Genomic DNA, 21,052 nt, shown 5'->3' on the forward strand with positions numbered 1-21,052 from the left:
ACTGAACAAACGTAGATGCTCTTATTTATGTGACGGTTATATTTCATTCAGTAGTTCTTGTGTGTATATAATGATGATATAAATTGATCATCCTTTACAGTTTATGAGCACAGCCTAATCTGTCTGCATTTTATTGTGATTGTTTTAGCAGTTAAGTGCTTTGCTTTGTTTAACAAACCTATAGAGAGGATATGCTGTAACATCACCCACAAGACTGCAGTGTGCTTAAATGAACGCTACTGGTTATAACTGGAGAAAAACCCTTATCTCTTAAGATAAACCCTCTTAATTGCCCATGTGGGTCAAAAATGCAAACTGTGAAAAGGGAAATGAATTATCTTGGGTGGTAATAGTTAAAGAAATTCAATAACAAGACCTTTTCTAATTTACAATAGGCAACAATACATTTTAAGATCGATCATTTGTTCACTCAGTGAAAGTATGATAGAAGAGTATAATTTCAGTAACAATAAACTGACTGAGAACTTCAGAAAATGTATAGATTGTCTTATCAGTCCCCTGATAATGCACCAAGATAATAACACCAAGATCAGTTCTTGCTGATTTTCATTCTGCTTAACAGCCTCTCAAGATGAAGTCAGAACTTCTGCTGGTGTTGGCTTTGTCTCTGTGTGTGAGCACTAAACCCCTGTCCAAAAGGAAGACGTATAATAAGTTGCTGCTGATCTCTTTTGATGGTTTCAGGTGGGATTACGACCAAGATGTGGACACACCAAATCTGGATAAGCTTGTTAAAGAGGGAGTGAAGGCAAAGTACATCAATCCCCCAGCGATCACCATGACATCTCCATCGCATTTTACAACTATTACTGGTAAGGTACTCTTAATGGCATACTGCTTAATGTCTAATTGACATAGAATAGAAACTGCTATGTTGAAAGGTCCAGTTCATGCAAACACTGAATTGGTAACTTTTGTAATGCATACTGAATGTTATGACATTTAAATCAATGGCTATTTAAACACCTTGCATATGATTTGATTGATCAGAGAAATTAGTATCACTGGATATTTTGTATCACTAAATATAGCGACTGATAGAAACAACTCAATCTTGAGTTAAAATAATTTTAAAAATAATATATATATTAAAAAAAAAAAAAAAAAAAAAACTTACATTTTAAATTAAAAATATAAATGTTAATACATTTAAAGAATATTAGTTTTATATATTTTAATATAATTTAATATTATTTAATATAATTTTGCAGAAATAAGTGCAAATATTCGTGCATCTGCTTCACACTTAGATGTGTTGTGCGTCACCATAGCTTACTCTGTTCACATTCTTGTCCAGTCTGCATTATCATGATGTTCAAAGTCTTAAGCCGTCTACTGAGAGCTGCTAAACAAATACTTACTTGCCCAATAAACTCATTAAACGACAGTGCAAAGTTAGCATGTTCTCCAACTTCAAGGTTATACAAGCAGTGTTCCAAGTTCATAAACTTTGTTCAATGGCCAATTTATAGTCCTGACATTATGCACATTGAGTAAAAAAAAAAAAAAGAAGAAGAAAAAGATATGTAGGTCCATGTACTGTACACTGCGATCATAAATAATCTTTGTTCATTTAAATCCACTATTTGACCACAGAGACCTATTGGCTGATATGACTGAATACAATTTTCAACATTATGTACAGTGAATATATATATATATATATATGATTGTATCTTAATCTTTCATTCAGGGAGATGGATAGAGGATCATGGTGTTGTCCATAACCTGATGTTTAATGATACAACTGGCATGAGAGTTCCCCATAAGGCAACGCTTAAAAGATCAGAATGGTGGGATAATGGTGCATTGCCCCTGTGGATAACGGCCCAGAATCAGGTGAACTTACTCCTCTGACAAGTTTTTTGTGAGCAGATTGTAAAGACAAAATAAAATATGTTTGATTTTTATATATATATGTATACTACTGGTCAAAGGTTTGTAATAATTAAGATACTTTAATTATATTTAAAGACAAAAATATATATATATATATATATATATATATATATATATATATATATATATATATATATATATTCTCTTATGCTCAGAAGGGCTGCATTTATTTGATCAAAAATACAGTAAAGACATGAGTATTATGAAATATTATTACAATTTACAAGAATTGCCTTCAATTTAATATGTATATATATATATATATATATATATATACATATATATATATATATTTTTTTTTTCCCTGTGATGTCAAAACTTAATAATTTCTGATGGATCATGTAAAATTGAAGAGTAATGATGCTGAAAATTCAGCTTTGCCATCACAGGAATATATTACATTTTAAAATATCACAATATTACCTTTTTTTTTTTTTTTTTTTTTTTTTTTTTTTTACTGTATTTTCCATAAAATAAATGCAGCCTTGGTGAACATTTGAGACTTCATTCAAAACCATAAATAAATAAACACAATTATGCCAAATATTTGACTGGTAGTTTGAAGCTGTCTTATAAAATTGTCCCTCATTGTAAATTATGCAACTGTTCTTCCCTAGTAACTTCTCCAATATATTTCAAGGGTCTGAAAACAGCATCTTTTCACTATCCTGGTGGAGGAGTAAATTACAGTGGCCAAGCTGTGGATCGTTCCCTGGTGGAAGATCATGGTTATCCTGATGACAACGAGACAGAATGGCGACAGAATATAGACACTGTGATGGGATGGTTGACCAAAGAGGACTTTGACTTTGTTACTCTCTACAATGGAGAACCGGATAATGTGGGTCATGCTGTAGGCCCCGAAACCCCAGAGAGAAGAAAGATTATTGAACAGATCGACCGCACTATTGGCTACCTCAGGGAGGCAATTCACAAGAATGGTTTGACTGATCATCTCAATGTCATCCTGACCTCAGACCATGGAATGACCACTATTAAAAAGGCCACTGAGGTTAATGAGATAAAACTTAGCGATTACATGAGTTTAATAAATTTAGCCCGCTTTGACCTGCTCGACTATGGTGGGTTTGGGATGATCACACCTAGGGAGGGCAAAGTACAGGAAGTTTATGATGCCCTGAAGAATGCACATCCCAATCTGACGGTCTATAAGAAAGAAGAGATTCCAGAACACTTTCACATTGGCAAACATGAGAGAATTCAACCTATAGTCCTTCTGGCAGACCTGGGGTTCAATATCAACTCTGTAAGTGGCTTTAGAAATAAATATAACTTTTTTTTTCCTTTTTACCCAATTGACCGTTTTCACATTTCTGGGGTTCTCAGAAGCAGAATTTGTCATAGTTGGGGTAAACTTCTATAGAGGTGTATAAATTTGCCGTCACTTCCTAAGTCGTGGTATTAGAAACTCCCTCACAGGTTTCAAACACTGGAAATAAAAGATTTAATTGCAGTATATACACTTTAATTCAGCTAAACTCAAAGTAACACTTCAGACACTCAGAAAACCAAAACACAGGTAGCAGAACAACTCCATAAAATGATGAGAACAGACAATAGGCAACTGAAACACATAAATACCAAAGGCAAACTGAATGAAAACTATTATTTTCTATTTTCTACTCTAACTTTTTTTTGTTTTCTGTCTGTGCAGAGGATCATTTTGCATATCAACAAAGGAGATCATGGATTCAGTAATGAGGAAATGGATATGAAAATGATCTTTCGAGCCTTTGGACCAGACTTTAAGAATAATTTCTTGGCTGAGCCATTTGACAGTGTCAGCATCTATCCGTTGATGTGTAAGCTGTTGGGTGTAGTTCCAGAAGCAAACAATGGAAGTCTCAGTGACACCAAAGGCATGCTAGTGGATAACTTTGATGTTGGTAAGCACATTTGATTTGATTCTCAGAAGGGGTTTCATTCAAAATGGCCTCTTCTGTCAGTCAAACAAATTATTTGAAACAATTTCTGTGTGGATTTTAAGAATATTTAGTAACCAATTAATGCCATTCTTATTTGCAGATGGGAGCAGTGGAAGAATCAATGTGTCTTCTACCCTTCTGATACTAATGATAGTTATTTTAACCTTCATTTGAAGAGATTTACCAAACTACTTGTTTATAGGAATCAGCAAACTCTGAATGCATTATAATCACCTAAATGACTATTAAATTGAGTATTGTTTTCTAAGTTTTCTTCTTCGAATACCAAATGTAATTTTAATAATTGAACTTTTTCCTTTCATATTTATTATATCAAGTCAAATAAAACAAGTTTATACTGAAAGTTTGTTTTTATTGTGCACACATTTATGAAATATAGCAAATATCAAGCGTGTTCACAATAGTCAACAAAGTGTGAAAAATGTGATCAATATGTCAAATATGTATTTGTTGTGATTTGCTAAACTTCATATTTTATTTGCATGTGTTTTTATTTAAAAAATCCCTTAATCCCAATATTCCACTACCCTTTAAGTGCATTCAAAACATAAATATACACATTTTAGAGTACTGAAAAAACAAAAACACACAATCAGTATTGTACACAATATAATACAAAGATTTTTATGCATTATATACATTTCATGCACAAGAAATATTTAATTGAATTATCCATAGGTAGAAGGGAGGGAATTTTAATCTGTGTTCTTGATTACATATTATATATATTACATAAACAAATGTAAAAAATACATTCTCAAGCATACAAAAAGCATACATTCTGAAGGCATACAAAATTTGTTCAGATACTTTGATCAAAATCAAACTCAAAGACTGTACATTTCTAGAAAAGTTTAACAATCAGCTCATATTCATTTGATTAAAGCTCATTCATCACGAATGATGCTAAATTGCCACACATCTGCATTTTTAAAAAATACATACCAGGGGAAAGTTCTTATAAAATTTGGATAAAAATAAAAAGACAAAGACATATCATCCACTGTTATCATTTCAAACATCCCAACTACCCTTAACCAAGATGCACAAGTTGCAAAGTTTTGGTACCAACTGGAGTCATCTAGTTCCTCAATGCCAGTCCTCATCCTGCTCATCATCTGGCTCTGCTGGGCTTTCCTCAGCTCCACTACTCTCTTCTTGCTTTCCTCCTTGTGCCTCCTTCCTCCTTGCTGCCTCTAGCATCTCCTGTCTTGCCTTAGCCACTCGCTCCTCCTCTTCTCTTTGGCGCAGTGCTGCTGCCTTCTTCTCCTGCTCAGAGTGACTCTTCATGTGAGCACTCCTGCTCTTCACTTTATAGAACACCCTATATATACAAAAGGACCACATTTTAATTTAAGTCAATAAAATAAGAAACTGCTTTATATTTGAGTGCAAATAATCACAATAAACATCTTATGGGTTTAGCACGACATGAGGGTGAGTAACTGATGACAATTTTTTCTAAACCTTTAAGGATACTTTTAAACATAAGTGAAATAATTTCCCTCTGCTTTACAGAATAAAATTGCTATTTATATATGTGGCCTCAGACCAATTACATAATATTATTAAAATGATTATAATTATAATATCTCTGCTTAAGAGTACTCTACTAACCACGCATGATTAATCTGAAATTGTTTTATATTGTATAAAATTATTTTAAGTGTGTTGTAGTATTGTATTTAATATTGAAATATTGAATTGTAATAATAAAAATATTAATTTTAATAATAATAATACTATTAAATTAATTATATATTGATCATAATATTGGGATATCATTAATGAAACAGAAGTATTATATTTAATTTAAATGTAATATATATATATATATATACACACACACACACACACACAATTTTAATAAATATATGTATATACCTATATAAATAAACTATATACATATATATTAATAAATATATATAATTTTAATTTTAATAAAATTTTGCTATATTTTAATAAATTAATTGTGAATATTACTAATTATTATGTGAAGATTATAAATTATTAATAATTGTGAATATTAATAAAAAAATATTAATACTGAAATTTTGAAAGTAATACTTCAGTGTCGGAACATCAAATCCCCAGAGAAACTGTATTGAAGACCAGAAATAAAGAGTACAGTGGGCAGAATTCTCACTCTTATCCTACTTGGATAAACTGTACAGTACAAGAGTAAAATTTACAGTACAGTGTAAACCCTCATATAAGTGCAACTGTTTGAGAAACCTCTGGAAGAAAACTGTTCTCAACTGTCCTTTGAGGTAAATGCATCTAAGACAAACATGCTTACTTCAAATTTAATGAGTAGAAATTCAAAGACCAGCATATACCAAATGACTCACCTACTGCACTTCTTGCAAGGGAAAATACCCTCTGGCTCTCCCTGACTTTTGTTACCGGTTGAAGCCCTGTTTTTCTTCCCAGTATTGTCAGAGCGAGGCTTTGGAGGTGCAGGCGAAGGAGTTTTAAAGGAGGGTTGCGCCACTGGCATCGGGCCAGAAGACTCTTCTGCAGGGCCATTCTTCTGGTCCTCATGAGCCACGTCTGCCCTCTCCTGGATGAACCAGTAAAGACAACCATGCAAACAGAATGAGCTATTCATTTGGCTAAAGTAACAAGACATTTAGGCCCGGTTTCACAGACAGGGCTTAGCCTAAGCCAGGATTAGGCCTTAGTTCAATTAGGGCATTTAAATGACTTTTATAAACGTACACTAGAAAAAAACATTACTGGTGTGCATCTTAAAGGTGCCCTAGAATCAAAAATTGAATTTACCTTGGCATAGTTGAATAACAAGAGTTCAGTACATGGAAATGACATACAGTGAGTCTCAAACTCCATTGTTTCCTCCTTCTTATATAAATTCTTATAAATTTGTTTAAAAGACCTCCGAAGAACAGGCAAATCTCAACATAACATCGACTGTTACGTAACAGTCGGGATCATTAATATGTACGCCCCCAATATTTGGATATGCCAGCTCATGTTCAAAGCATTAGACAAGGGCAGCCAGTATTAACGTCTGGATCTGTGCACAGCTGAATCATCAGACTAGGTAAGCAAGCAAGGACAATAGCAGAAAATGGCAGATGGAGCAATAATAACTAACATGATCCATGATATCATGATATTTTTCGTGATTTGTAAATTGTCTTTATAAATGTTTCGTTAGCATGTTGCTAATGTACTGTTAAATGTGGTTAAAGTTACCATCGTTTCTTACTGTATTCACGGAGACAAGAGAGTCGTCGCTATTTTCATTTTTAAACACCTGCAGTCTGTATAATGCATAAACAACTTCATTCTTTATAAATCTCTCCAACAGTGTCTAATGTTAGCTTTAGCCACGGAGCACCATCAAACTCATTCAGAATCAAATGTAAACATCCAAATAAATACTATACTCACATGATCCGATCCATGCATGCAGTATGCATGACGAACATCTTGTAAAGATCCATTTTGAGGGTTATATTAGCTGTGTGAACGTTGTTTATGCAATGTATTATAGAGTCGCGAGCTTGGGGGCGGCGATTTAAAGAGGCCGCGCGTTGAATCGGTGCATAGTTAATGATGCTTCAAAATAGGCAGTTAAAAAATTAATTCAAAAAAATCTATGGGGTATTTTCAACTGAAACTTCACAGACACATTCAGGGGACACCTTAGACTTATATTACATCTTGTAAAAAAACGTTCGATGGCACCTTTAAGACAAAACAATGACACTGACATATTTTAAGTTACTTTCAGTTAAAACAGCTCAAACATGCATTTTAGTCCAGGACTACGACTTGCTATGTATTACTATGAAACCGGGGGTTAATATTCCAACCCAGAGAAACATGTCGTAGTATTTATAGTGTATTTACTATATTTATAAACAAAGAGGAGTATGCTTTCACTCCAAATACTCACATTCTCATTCTCCTGAAGTGTCTTGGCCACATCTTGTAGACGCTCATCCACAATATCTTGTGTTCCCTCCTGTTGTCTATTATCATTGTCTTCCTCTTTCACATTCGTCTATGTTGGAGATAAAAGAACAGAATGATGATATAAAAAGTCTCACAGAGGGAAGTATGACCAGCATGCATGCATCACATACAAATTTATTGTAGGACAGATTTTGTAAGTGTACAAATTTTCTGTTTATATTTAAAATGATTAATGATTTTCAGTGTGGTCTCACACTTCCTCACACAGTTATAAGTTCCCTTATAACTTTTCATCATTTTAAACTTGAAGCTTCTGTCATCGAAACAAATTCCTTGTATGTGTAAACATACCTGGCAATAAAGCACTTTCTGATTCTGATTCTAATTATAGATTCCACTGTATATGTGCTTAAAAGTCAAAGACAATGACAAAGACTAAAGGCAGTAAGCACTAATAGCCTTTACCACAGGGAGGCTTTCCTCTGGATCTGAAGGTCCATATGTAAAAGTCCCATTACGACCCACCTTCGCTTGTTTCTTATATGTGTAGTAGAACTCCACACACTGTGCCACTGTTTTAGTCCTCACCTGCCAAAACAGACAGAGAAAACATAATGTCACCTTAAAAAGGGAAAATTTTATTTACTGTATATGAATAAATATATGACCAGTATAAGACAGTAACCAAAAAAGACTGCATACCAGTTTTTGCACCAAAAAGAAATCTTTCCTGTAAGCAGAAATTCCCTTGTTGAAGTATCGTTTTTCATCCACAGTCCAGCAATCTGATCCTGTCAATATTTAAGAAACATCAATCTCTTTCTATCCACCATAAAACATTAATCTGCTGGATTGCAATCATTTAACTATCCATTTACAGCGACAGCATGTTAGGGCTGTCAAAAATAATGCATTCATTTCTGTGATAAATATTTTCTGTTTAACGTGTTTAACAAAGTTAATGTAGCATCCCTTTCTGGCATCCTTTGGCTAGCGTTACAGTAAATAGTGTAAGTGCAAAAATATGTGTAAATATTGCAATACTGACATTGCATCATGAGGATCGATCCTCACTTAAAAATACTGATACCAAATGTTTTACCTAGAATTTTCTTATTGTGAAAATTAATGTGCAAAATAGACTTGGTGGAAGGGGGGGTGGACTGACAGCTCTTCAAATAGAGATTTTGACAGAGACAGAAACATCATTATACAACACACTATATTAAAAGGCACAGCTAAATGTGACATTTACTATAAAGGGTTTATGATGATTAGGCCAGTTGCGGTTATTAATTAACCATCTGATTGCGGTTATTTGATGTAACCGAGGTTATTTCAGGCAACCGCTCCTTTAGAAGTCACAATGGGAAGACAGACCAAAAGACAATTAATTCAAAAACAGTGAAGTTTCCACCTTGCTGCTGAGAATAATGAAGCTTAAAAAGAGTATTCAGAATAGTCACAATAGTTTCATAGACAAATCGTGACAGCCCTAGTGAAGATTAAGTTCACTTAAATTAAAGATTGTTATGATATTTTTAAGCCCATTAAAATGTTAAAAATGATGGCTTTCATTTATATTGTAATTTTGAATGTCTATTATTTCATCCCCAGAATTTGAGAAAAAAATCTATTTAACAGAGAGTAGTAAAATTACATTTAATAGAGTAATTTAATAGAGATCAGTAGCAATTTTTGGTATCGGTGATACTGGCCTTCATTTATTAGTACTTACTAAAACAAACAAAGATTTAAAATATCTTTAAATTTCCTTTATTTTGTTTCTGCATTAATTTGGAGATTCAGATTACAAAATAAAAATATATAAAAGATTTTAACGTTGTGATTAATCCTGTTTAATTACAGAAAAATGTGTGATTAATTAGTTAGATTGACAGCACTAATAATTTTAAAGGTGCCCTAGAATTAAATATTGAATTAACCTTGGCATAGTCGAATAACAAGAGTTCAGTACATGGAAAAGACATACACTGAGTTTCAAACTCTATTGTTTCCTCCTTCTTATATAAATCTCATTTGTTTAAAAGACCTCCAAAGAACAGGCGAATCTCAACATAACACCGACTGTTACGTAACAGTCTGGGTGTACGAACCCAATATTTGCATATGCCAGCTCATGTTCAAGCCATTAGACAAGGGCAGAACGTCTGGATGTGCACAGCTGAATCATCAGACTAGGTAAGCAAGCAAGAACAATAGCGAAAAATGGCAGATGGAGCAATAATAACTGACATGATCCATGATATCATGATATTTTTATTGATGTTTGTAAACTGTCTTTCTAAATGTTTCGTTACCATGTTGCTAATGTACTGTTAAATGTGGTTAAAGTTACCATCGTTTCTTACTGTATTCACGGAGACAAGAGCCGTCGCTATTTTCATTATTAAACACTTGCAGTCTGTATAATGCATAAACACAACTTCATTCTTTATAAATCTCTCCAACAGTGTAGCATTAGCCGTTAGCCACGGAGCACTATCAAACTCATTCAGAATCAAATGTAAACATCCAAATAAATACAATACTTACACGATTAGACATGCTGCATGACGAGCACTTTGTAAAGATCCATTTTGAGGGTTATATTAGCTGTTTGAACTTTGTTTATGCTGTTCAAGGCAAGCGCGAGCTCCGGGGTCGGGGAGCACGAGAATTTAAAGGGGCCGCAGCCTGAATCGGTGCATATTTAATGATGCCCCAAAATAGGCAGTTCAAAAATGAATAAAAAAAATCTATGGGGTATTTTGAGCTGAAACTTCACATACACATTCAGGGGACACCTTAGACTTATATTACATCTTTTAAAAAGACGTTCTAGGGCACCTTTAATATTTCTAAAGTGAACACAATGAGCTCTTCCATTAGACCACTACTGTATGTTTCTGTAAATGATTTTCTACCTGCGTAGTGGTAGTTGGCCAGATGGTGGTTCCTGGAGAAGATGGGATTCTTCAGCAACATCATTTCCAAAGCTTCCTACAGTGTCAAAACAATATTTGTTGTTTTTCCAGGAAACATATATATGAGCAATATCACACGAGTAGCCGTGCTATATGGCTGTATATCAGCACGGCTGTGATTTGTCTCTTCTTAAGAGAGAATCACGTTTTAGTATTGCTTTAGATGACTGAATTAATATTTGGGAACCATCACTACTTATTGCCTGCGGCCTACGGACGAATCACAGCCGTGCTGATATACAGCTATATCGCACAGCTACTCGTGTGATATTGCTCATATATATATATATATATTAAATTGCATTAAATTGATCAAATTAGTATCACATTTTCTGCTAAACTATTAAGCAGCACAACTATTTTCAAATAAAAAATGTTTCTTAAGCACCAAATCAGCATATTAGAATGATTTCTGAAGGATCACGATCACAAATCACAAATAAATGCAGGATCACAAATAAATGCAGCCTTGGAGGGTATAAGAGACTTGTCAAAAACTTTTTTACTGACCCCAAACTTTTGAACGGTAGTGTAAGTCACTAAAAGTGTATGAATTTCATTGCATTAGATATAGAATATTACAAACAATTTTGTAAACAGTTTTCTAACTTTTTCCAATTACATTTAACAAACTGGTGTCAATGTGATTTTTATGTTTAACTTAAGTGTCCAAACAACTGTGCATTGAGGACTGTGCTCACCAAGACATTGCCTCTGCACTCGTGTAGGCAGTGCATCGCTAGCTCTGGGTTGGTTCCTCCTCCACACATGACACTGGAGGAGACCAGGTTCATAAGGTCATCAACTGGAAAATAAGGATTTGAATGGTAGCCTGTGAGTATGTCTGTGTTATATGCATTTGGTGAACATTAGCTACAGTGGGTACGGAAAGTATTCAGACCCCCTTAATTTTTTCACTCTTTGTTATATTGCAGTCATTTGCTAAAATCATTTAAGTTCATTTTTTTCCCTCATTAATGTACACACAGCACTCCATATTGACAGAAAAAACACAGAATTGTTGACATTTTGCAGATTTATTAAAAAAGAAAAACTGAAATATCACATGGTCCTAAGTATTCAGACCCTTTGCTGTGACACTCATATATTTAACTCAGGTGCTGTCCATTTCTTCTGATCATCCTTGAGATGGTTCAACACCTTCATTTGAGTCCAGCTGTGTTTGATTATACTGATTGGACTTGATTAGGAAAGCCACACACCTGTCTATATAAGACCTTACAGCTCACAGTGCATGTCAGAGCAAATGAGAATCATGAGGTCAAAGGAAGTGCCTGAAGAGCTCAGAGACAGAATTGTTGCAAGGCACAGATCTGGCCAAGGTTACAAAAAAATTTCTGCTGCACTTAAGGTTCCTAAGAGCACAGTGGCCTCCATAATCCTTAAATGGAAGATGTTTGGGACGACCAGAACCCTTCCTAGAGCTGGCCGTCCGGCCAAACTGAGCTATCGGGGGAGAAGAGCCTTGGTGAGAGAGGTAAAGAAGAACCCAAAGATCACTGTGGCTGAGCTCCAGAGATGCAGTCGGGAGATGGGAGAAAGTTGTAGAAAGTCAACCATCACTGCAGCCCTCCACTAGTCGGGGCTTTATGGCAGAGTGGCCCAACGGAAGCCTCTCCTCAGTGCAAGACACATGAAAGCCCACATGGAGTTTGCTAAAAAAACACCTGAAGGACTCCAAGATGGTGAGAAATAAGATTCTCTGGTCTGATGAGACCAAGATAGAACTTTTTGGCCTTAATTCTAAGCGGTATGTGCGGAGAAAACCAGGCACTGCTCATCACCTGTCCAATACAGTCCCAACAGTGAAGCATGGTGGTGGCAGTATCATGCTGTGGGGGTGTTTTTCAGCTGCAGGGACAGGACGACTGGTTGCAATCGAGGGAAAGATGAATGCGGCCAAGTACAGGGATATCCTGGACGGAAACCTTCTCCAGAGTGCTCAGGACCTCAGACTGGGCCGAAGGTTTACCTTCCAACAAGACAATGACCCTAAGCACACAGCTAAAATAACGAAGGAGTGGCTTCACAACAACTCCGTGACTGTTCTTGAATGGCCCAGCCAGAGCCCTGACTTAAACCCAATTGAGCATCTCTGGAGAGACCTAAAAATGGCTGTCCACCAACGTTTACCATCCAACCTGACAGAACTGGAGAGGATCTGCAAGGAGGAATGGCAGAGGATCCCCAAATCCAGGTGTGAAAAACTTGTTGCATCTTTCCCAAAAAGACTCATGGCTGTATTAGATCAAAAGGGTGCTTCTACTAAATACTGAGCAAAGGGTCTGAATACTTAGGACCATGTGATATTTCAGTTTTTCTTTTTTAATAAATCTGCAAAAATGGCAACAATTCTGTGTTTTTCTGTCAATATGGGGTGCTGTGTGTACATTAATGAGGAAAAAAAATGAACTTAAATGATTTTAGCAAATGGCTGCAATATAACAAAGAGTGAAAAATTTAAGGGGGTCTGAATACTTTCCGTACCCACTGTATATCAATGCAGTCTAAAGACAAGTTACATTTTGTATCCTGGGAGGCCGTAGAATCAGCCTCTGAATTAGGGAGCCAGACCAATGTAGCTTTATGCTGGTCTTTTAGGGCCAAGGTCTGATCCCATAGTTCTGGAATCTCTGCCTGATACTGAGAGCCGATGTTTATGCGGCTAAACATGCAAGAGAGGGAGAACATATTAGATCAGTGGACAGTGATTGTGATGAATAGCTTTATTTATTTTTTTTTAATAAATGCTCACGGTTCTAGGCTGACAGGCGTTGCTTCTCCGATCAGTGGGAGTGCAGGAGGAGTGATATCAGAACTGCCTGAAGTGCAGAAAATAAAGTCAGCAAGAGAGAAATCACGTCAATATGAACTACACACAGTTTATCTACAGTACATTTGGAATTAATAAGCAAGAATAAAGATTAATAAACAAAAAGTTAAAAAAGGTAACACTTTAGATTAAGGCTGTGTAAGTTAACATGAACTAACAACTAAAAACTAATAATACAATAACACTACACTAAAATTTTTTACAATAAAGTTGAACACTGTTAGTTCATGATACCTAATGCATTAACTAATAAACAATACAATTACAGCTTTTATTCATCTAGATTAAGTTTTATTTTTACATATACATTAGTTAATGAATTATTAACTAACAATGAACAATAATGTATTTATACTGTAAATTAACAGTAATAAAGATTAATAAATAAGAATGTACAGTTTATTGACAGTTCATTATACCTAACTAATGATAACTTTTAATTCATCTATTAATAAATATGAAAAAAACAAATACTGAAGATAAAAAGGAGGCACTTTACAATAAGGTTACATAAGTTTACATAAGGTTTACATAATAATAAAAGTATTTTTCATCATTGGTCCATTTATTATTATTTCTAAATATACTAACATATTTTTACCATTAAAAGTTGTACGTTAACATCAGTTATTAACAACCATCAATGAACAATAGTGTGTTTATACTGTAAATGAAAAATGCTGTAAGAAACTATTGTTCATTGGTAGTTTAATATGCATAACTAATGCATTAGTAAATGTTAATGCTTAAAACCTTATTGTAAATTGTTACTTTAAAAAAAAAAAAAAAGAAGAAGCAAAATGCAAGGTGGAACGCACTTGTGCGCAGCAAGCTTCGTGTGCCGCTCCGTGGTGTGGATGGGGGTGGTAGGACCTGGCTGCCTGCTGCCATAGAAGAGAGGAACAGAACAGAGTACAGCCCAGAGCCTTCACGCACAGGTGAAAGAATGGGCGGCGGGGTGTACGGTGGGATAATGCTGGCATGGTCTGGCAGGCGCACTGGGGAGCGCAGATTGCTCTGGTAGGAGGTGATGCTGGAGTAGACAGAAGGGGCGATGAAAGTGCACGGCTGAGGTATGACCAAAGGCTCAGGTCGTGGGCGCCGCCTGGATTTGTCCTCTTGCGCTTTACCCTATTTAAAACATAAATGGCAGAAACAGGTATTTTAAAGAGATAGTTCACCCAAAAATGAAATTCTGTCATCATTTACTCACCTTGAAGTTGTTCCAAACCTGTAGGTTTTTCTTACTTCTGCTGAACACAGAAGTAGATATTTTAAAAATTCCATAGTATTTTTTTTCCATACTATGAAAGTCATTGACTACAGTCAGCTGTTTGATTCTTCAAAATATCTTCTTCTGTGTCCATACAGGTTTGGAACAACTTGAGGGTGAGCAAAATGATGAGTTTGGGTTCATTGACACTGTCACCTTTGGCTTGTTTAGTCAGGGACTACGGATGGCCGTATCGATTCTGAATATCGATATATCGATACTGATGCGAGTATGCAAGTATCAATACTCAAATAAAAAAATATTGATACTAAGGTGTGTTTTTTACCAGTGATTTTGTACCAGTGAACAAGAAATTTAATGCATACAATAAGCACTGAATTGGAAGAAATAACCTATGTTAGCGAATAATTGTGTAGGATAGCACTGTTTTCCTGCTCATCTGAACTCACGCAGATCCAATCAATCATAGACAGCGTTCACTCACTTCTGACCTTGCATTCAAACAGGGCTGCGTTTCCCAAAATTATCATAAGAAACCACTGATGCTTTTGGGAATGGCAGCCCAGAACAATGCTTTGCAAACATAATATGTTTAAGTTATTTCACAAGCAAATTTAAATTGTATCTCGCATAGTTTTTGCAATTACATTCATTTAAATTAAACGTTAAAGGTTCATATTGATCATGTTCTATTATGTAATGTTAATATAAATCATACACTGTCAGAATAAAAAGGTTGCAACAGCCTGTCACTGGCAGCCTCTTATGAAAATGAACCGTGGTTTTACTACAGTGACCGTAGTCCAACAATAGTATTTGTAGATTTCCATGGTTACCACTCCAGTAAAAATCATATGTAAACAAAAATATAACCTAATAAGTTGCAATTAAGACGTATTGAATGTTAAAATGCCTTTCAAATATAAAGTTAAGTGGATATCATTACCCATTTTACTCTTAGTAATTTAATAATTAAAAAATTTAATAACTTAAAAGTTCAGTTTAGAGGTATTGTATCGGTTACTAGCCTTTGAAAGTATTGGTATCGTATCAAAAACAAAATGGGTCTCATTCATGAAACACGAGCAGAACGAATTTTTGTGTAAATCGTGTGTAAAGTGGTTCTGGCGTAAATTTTCGGATTCATTAAAATGTTCGTATTTTCCAAATGTTAGTTGGTACGAAAGAAATCTACACCTGCTCCCAGCCACGCGTAAATAGTGCGTTTAACATCCGAACGTTTTGCTCATTAATAAGGCTGCATTTTAATTCACCTTAATCGGGTACATATTTACACAGCATTTTGAAAAAATATTATATATAGTAATTACATACGTTTTTTCTTTTTACTTTTATTGTGAGAGCCAGTAATAGCATCTGCAAATGGAGCACTTTAATCAAATAATTATTTGATTTCAATAGGGCTGGGCAAACTAATGGCCCCTTAATTGTTATGGAAATTGTTTCCTATAAAATGGCCAAAATCCTTCGTTTGGTGTCATAATATGATGCCCATATATAGTTGTCAGTCGGATTTAATGGGCGGGATTTATGGTAATTGAGAATGAGCGTGCATGTGTGTCCCATTTACGACTGATTGGAATTCATTAACACACACACACACACACACACACATTTCACTATCACTGCTGACATTTACGAAGTATTTGTGAATCGGGAGAAGAGTTTTCGGGAAGGTCTCTTTACACGCAAATCACTCACATATTTACAAATGTTTCATGAATGAGACCCAATAAGTGGTATCGCCCATCCCTATTAGGGACACTTAATATTTAGCAATATTGTTGATTTGACTGCATTGACACTATTGAACAAGAACTGAACTGAGCTGGTTGATGACATCACTGTTTTCTGTAGAGCTGCTTTATAGCTGAACTGAACTCTTTTCATAATAAAGATGAACTTTACACAGTTACTGAATCAACACTGAACTGACTTATGCTGAATAATGACACTTTCCTTTTTTAGTGATTCTTTCCACAAGAATAGAATTCAGAATTTGCGTCACTGATCACTGTTTTCCTGTTCATCACTGTAAAGCTACTTTGAAACAATCTGTGTTGTATAAAGCACTATATGAATAAAGCCGACTTGACTTGACATTAACCTGTACCTGTATGAAGCTCTCGGATGCGGAGTTCTTTAACGAGTGCCGGCGTGCTACAATAACAGAGGGTTTGCGATCAGGCTGGTTCTGTTGATGTGAAATCTCTGAGGGATGCCGAACATTATCCGTCTGTGCCCAGCTGCCCGGCACTTCCACTTGGGTTTGACCTCTGCGAACTGGCACCGAGACTGGGATGACTAGGGGGGCCATACCAGCTGGTCTACCAGGAGTAACGTCCTCACACTATTAAGAGAAGATTAAAAAGACAAAAGAAGATGTAAATAGAGATAGAGAGGCACAAATAAAGTTAATTATGTTTAAGCAACCTGCAGCGTTTAAGTGAGTCACAGAACTAGATGGTTTACGCAATCTTAAAAACATAGTTACAGTCCATGTTTTTAATACTTTTTTAAAATATCCTTCTCAAATAAATAACGGTGTCTATTTCCTGTTACATGGAAGTATTTGAAGACAGTCTACGATATTTAAAATAATATATTCATACCATAAACTTGTTTTGTGAAGTTTGGATCGGATAAATGTTAGCAAATAGGGCTTGGTGAATCGGCCACTCCCAAGTTCAGCTGAAAGGATTTTGAGAGAGTGTGGAATGTGAAGGTGTGCAGACATGCAGCTGCTCACCAAACTGCTTCACAATGCTCACTAACTCCATAAACTTTACTGCATCATACTGTATATGACTGGGGAAGCTCGATAGCAAACACTACTATGAGCTGAGTTTGTACTGTAATGTTTACTTTACAGTTTGATTAGGTTTCACCCAGCTTCAGCTTCTTTCTAGCGTCAGCAGTGGAAATTTTAAGGTTTTGAATAAGCCAATTCATAAGCTATTTTAAACAACAAAAACTTAGGAGATCAACGTCGAAGCAGCAAAATATCCCATAGATATTTTTTACAGAAAAACAAAAACAAAAAAAGAATTACTAATTCAGCAATGACAAATTAAATCAATCAAAAGTGACAGAAAAGTCTGTCTGATTCTTGAGCACCAAATCAGCATATTAGAATGTTTTCTGAAGGATCATGTGACACTGAAGACTGGAGTAACAGCTGCTGGAATAAATTACGTTTTAAATTATATTATCATAGAAAATAATTATTTTAAATTATAATCAATTTTCACAAATAAATGCAGCCTGTTGAGCTACACCACACTTTTGAATGTTTCAAAAAAATCTTACCAACTTCAAACTTTTGAATGGTTTGAACAGCCATTAAATTTCCTAAGAAAGTTTAAACACTGTAGCGTTATTAAAAATTACTTTGTTTAGTTGAGCATCCTGCAAAAGTACCACAAACAATGGAATGGATTTGGGGGTCGGGCCTATCTTTTTGTTTGACCAATGGCAGGAAGGGAGTGTGCTCAAGAAACGTTTTTTGAAAACAATCAATGTATTTGCAATTCAGTTTGGTGACGCTAGTGGCACGCACAAAATGTATTTAAGAACATTTCCAGCCCAGTATGTTCAAATATGTTCCATTTAATATTAGAACGTATTTCTATTATTCCACTGTTGTAAATTTAGGCTTCAAATGGATTTCCAAATGAAACGGGCTCACCTTTGCTGGCAGAAATTCCATCTCTGAAGCCTTTTGAGCAAGAGTCTCGAGGTTGATCTCCTTTGAGGCCCTCCGTCGTCTCTGAGTGCTTTGGATAACCCCCACTGTGGGTCCTTGAACTCCACCAACTCCTCCATTCTGGGCAGAAACCTTGTCCTTGGAGGGCTGGTCGCCTTGAGGAGAGGCGCCATCTTTAGAGAGTCGCCGAGAGCGGCGAGGGAGGACCTGACGTTTGGTTTGGGTTTCTTGGAGGTCTGGAGTGGCCTCTGCAGGGCCAGATTCCTGGTAATTTGATGCCTGAGGAACAAGATGTTGTGGTTGAGGGACAGTGAGCTGGGTCTGACTCGATTCTGTTTTCACCTGAGTGTTGGTAAGATCCTGTGACTCAAGCTCTTGTTTGGCTCGCTGCTTTTCTATAGACTCTATGTGTTGAAAACCTTGTCCATGCTGCTGCAATTGCTGCTGCATCTGTTGCAGCTGTTCCTGCATTTTCTTCTGCTGGTGGTATTGCTGTTGCATTTGATGCAGCCGTTGCTGCTGCTGCATTTGATGCTGTTGCTGCTGCTGCAACTGACGCATTTGCTGCAGCTGTTGCATCTGGTGTTGGCGATGCAGCTGCTGCTGTTGCAACTGCAAAAGCTGCTGTTGCGATTTTGGCTTCTCGTTGTAGTTCATATTTAAAGATGCATTGTTGCCTTGGAAGACTTGTTGAAAACCAGTTGCCTGCGGTTGCTTGGTAGGTCCAAACGCCAACTGGAAGGGTTGCAGAGTGGAATCAGGCATTTCGTGATGCATGCCCTGAGGCTGATATTGGAGGTCTGCAGGTCTGTGACCTTGTTGGAGACCCTGGAATTGAGCATGATGCATGGCTGCCATCGTATGATGGTCCCATTCCACCCCAGGAACGTGAGAGGCATCTGTGTAGGACTGCGAGGAACCTGGTGAAAGCTTCTCCAACTTCATAGCCTCCATCTCATGACTTTTGTGAAAGGCCCTTGGGTCATCCATAGCACTAAGAGAGGGGCCAAAATTCTGTGACCACTTATTCATGTTCGGGAGGCCCTGAAACCAATTCGAGGTCTGCACTGGGTCCTGATGCACCCACTTCACTGGTCCTGACTGCTGAAAATGCCCTCGGACCGGATATCCTTTATCAGATTTGAAAACGCCCTGGACTTCAGGGCTAGAATCCACCAAAACCTCCGGACTGCTGTGAGTTTGCTCCAATGGAGGAGCTCCCACGTTGTAGAAGATATCCCCTGAATGCTGCATTGTTTCACCAATGGCTTCAACATTCTGCTTACTAATACTGTTTATGGTTCCTCTCTGGTGTGGAGAAAGACTCATGGCAGTTGTGTAAAACTAGAAAACAAGCAAAAACCTAGGGCATTCAGCACTTCAGGTTTAAATAAGCCTGATTAGGTTTAAACAAGGCTGAGTGTAAATAATAATAACTTTTTTTTTTACAGAGTACATGCAGGATTATGTGGGGTCTAGAAGCCTCACCTCCCCACTTGCTTCTAAACTGCAGTATAAAGGTGGTGTAAATATTTAAAAACTCAGTCATTCCTCAGTCACAGTGAAATGTTCTAAAAAGGAGAGAAAGACAAAAAGTTAGGTTTTGAAATCAGTCACAATATGAGTTTAATGCTGTCTGCATTATACACAACATAAAAAGACAAAAAAAAAATGCATAATGGAATTATAAGGTTCTATCTGCATTCTGAGCAGTTCTGATATTGAGCTTCAAATTTTTTGCATTCCATTGGACTTTGTAGATATAACTTTATTGTTTTCTAAAATAAAAAGTCCCCAAATGTACTTAACATTACCAAAAACATCACATAATGTAAATAATTTGTCACCGAATAAGAATATGTGAATAACTCAATTTTGACAAAATTGTCAGATAGAACCTTATAATTCCAAGGGGATGATATGTCAAATAGGTCACTGACATGACACTCATTTCATTTTGTCCGGATCCATTAAATTATTCAAAAAATACATTAAACATGATATTCATACAAACAATAACTTGCACACACTTCTTCTCTAAGTTTTGTGAGCAAACGCAACACTTTTTTTTGTGTGAAACACAAAATTTCCCAGGGAAAGGCAAAACTTTTGCAAACAAATTTTTCCTCCTATCTCATATTTTTTCCATTACCTGCCCCCTCAGGGGACTCTCTAATAATCATGTTTTTACTTTTTGAATTAAAATTCATTTTCATAATTTTTAACGGGGAAAAAATATACAAATGTGAGGTTGAAATGAATCCTGCTATCATAATGAAAAACAAAATTAAAAGCATTAAGTTATGGATTGAGTAGATTTGCATAATCTTATGCTTTTAATTTTTAGATTTTTTTTTTTAAATAACAAAACATTAATTTTAAAATGTGTGCAACCAACACGCAAACCCTTATTGAACA

At 35.9% G+C, this 21,052-nt stretch overlaps 2 protein-coding genes across 12 annotated transcripts in view; one reads left to right on the forward strand and one right to left on the reverse strand.

Moving 5' to 3' along the window:
• Positions 1-4,229, forward strand: zgc:153896 (uncharacterized protein LOC569930 homolog). 3 transcript variants are annotated; one of them, XM_048206431.1, is made up of 6 exons: positions 1-297; positions 706-833; positions 1,715-1,860; positions 2,561-3,187; positions 3,596-3,827; positions 3,967-4,229. In XM_048206431.1, coding segments are annotated over exons 1-6 (1,209 nt in total). In that variant the 5' UTR covers positions 1-295; the 3' UTR covers positions 4,041-4,229. The 3 variants fall into 3 exon arrangements, with proteins under 3 accessions (XP_048062388.1, XP_048062389.1, XP_048062387.1); XM_048206432.1 differs by having other exon boundaries at positions 2-150; XM_048206430.1 differs by lacking the exon at positions 1-297 and having other exon boundaries at positions 330-833.
• Positions 4,219-21,052, reverse strand: part of mideasa (mitotic deacetylase associated SANT domain protein a) — a 17,709-nt gene continuing 875 nt past the window's right edge. For 3 of the 9 annotated variants that reach the window (XM_048206420.1, XM_048206422.1, XM_048206421.1), the window contains exons 2-14: positions 20,123-20,205; positions 18,617-19,942; positions 17,042-17,278; positions 14,492-14,804; positions 13,596-13,662; positions 13,363-13,505; positions 11,521-11,624; positions 10,760-10,835; positions 8,535-8,623; positions 8,298-8,420; positions 7,813-7,920; positions 6,239-6,450; positions 4,219-5,211 (exon numbers count right to left, since the gene is read on the reverse strand). In XM_048206420.1, the coding sequence (XP_048062377.1) occupies positions 4,977-5,211; positions 6,239-6,450; positions 7,813-7,920; positions 8,298-8,420; positions 8,535-8,623; positions 10,760-10,835; positions 11,521-11,624; positions 13,363-13,505; positions 13,596-13,662; positions 14,492-14,804; positions 17,042-17,278; positions 18,617-19,888 (2,979 nt within the window). In that variant the 5' untranslated portion in view covers positions 19,889-19,942; positions 20,123-20,205 and the 3' untranslated portion in view covers positions 4,219-4,976. Of the gene's footprint in view, positions 5,212-6,238; positions 6,451-7,812; positions 7,921-8,297; positions 8,421-8,534; positions 8,624-10,759; positions 10,836-11,520; positions 11,625-13,362; positions 13,506-13,595; positions 13,663-14,491; positions 14,805-17,041; positions 17,279-18,616; positions 20,206-21,052 lie in introns of all 9 variants that reach the window. The other 6 variants (XM_048206414.1, XM_048206416.1, XM_048206415.1 and 3 more) reach the window with 3 other exon arrangements.

This window comes from Megalobrama amblycephala, linkage group LG11 (genome assembly GCF_018812025.1).
Source record: "Megalobrama amblycephala isolate DHTTF-2021 linkage group LG11, ASM1881202v1, whole genome shotgun sequence".
Classification (NCBI taxonomy): Eukaryota; Metazoa; Chordata; class Actinopteri; order Cypriniformes; family Xenocyprididae; genus Megalobrama; species Megalobrama amblycephala.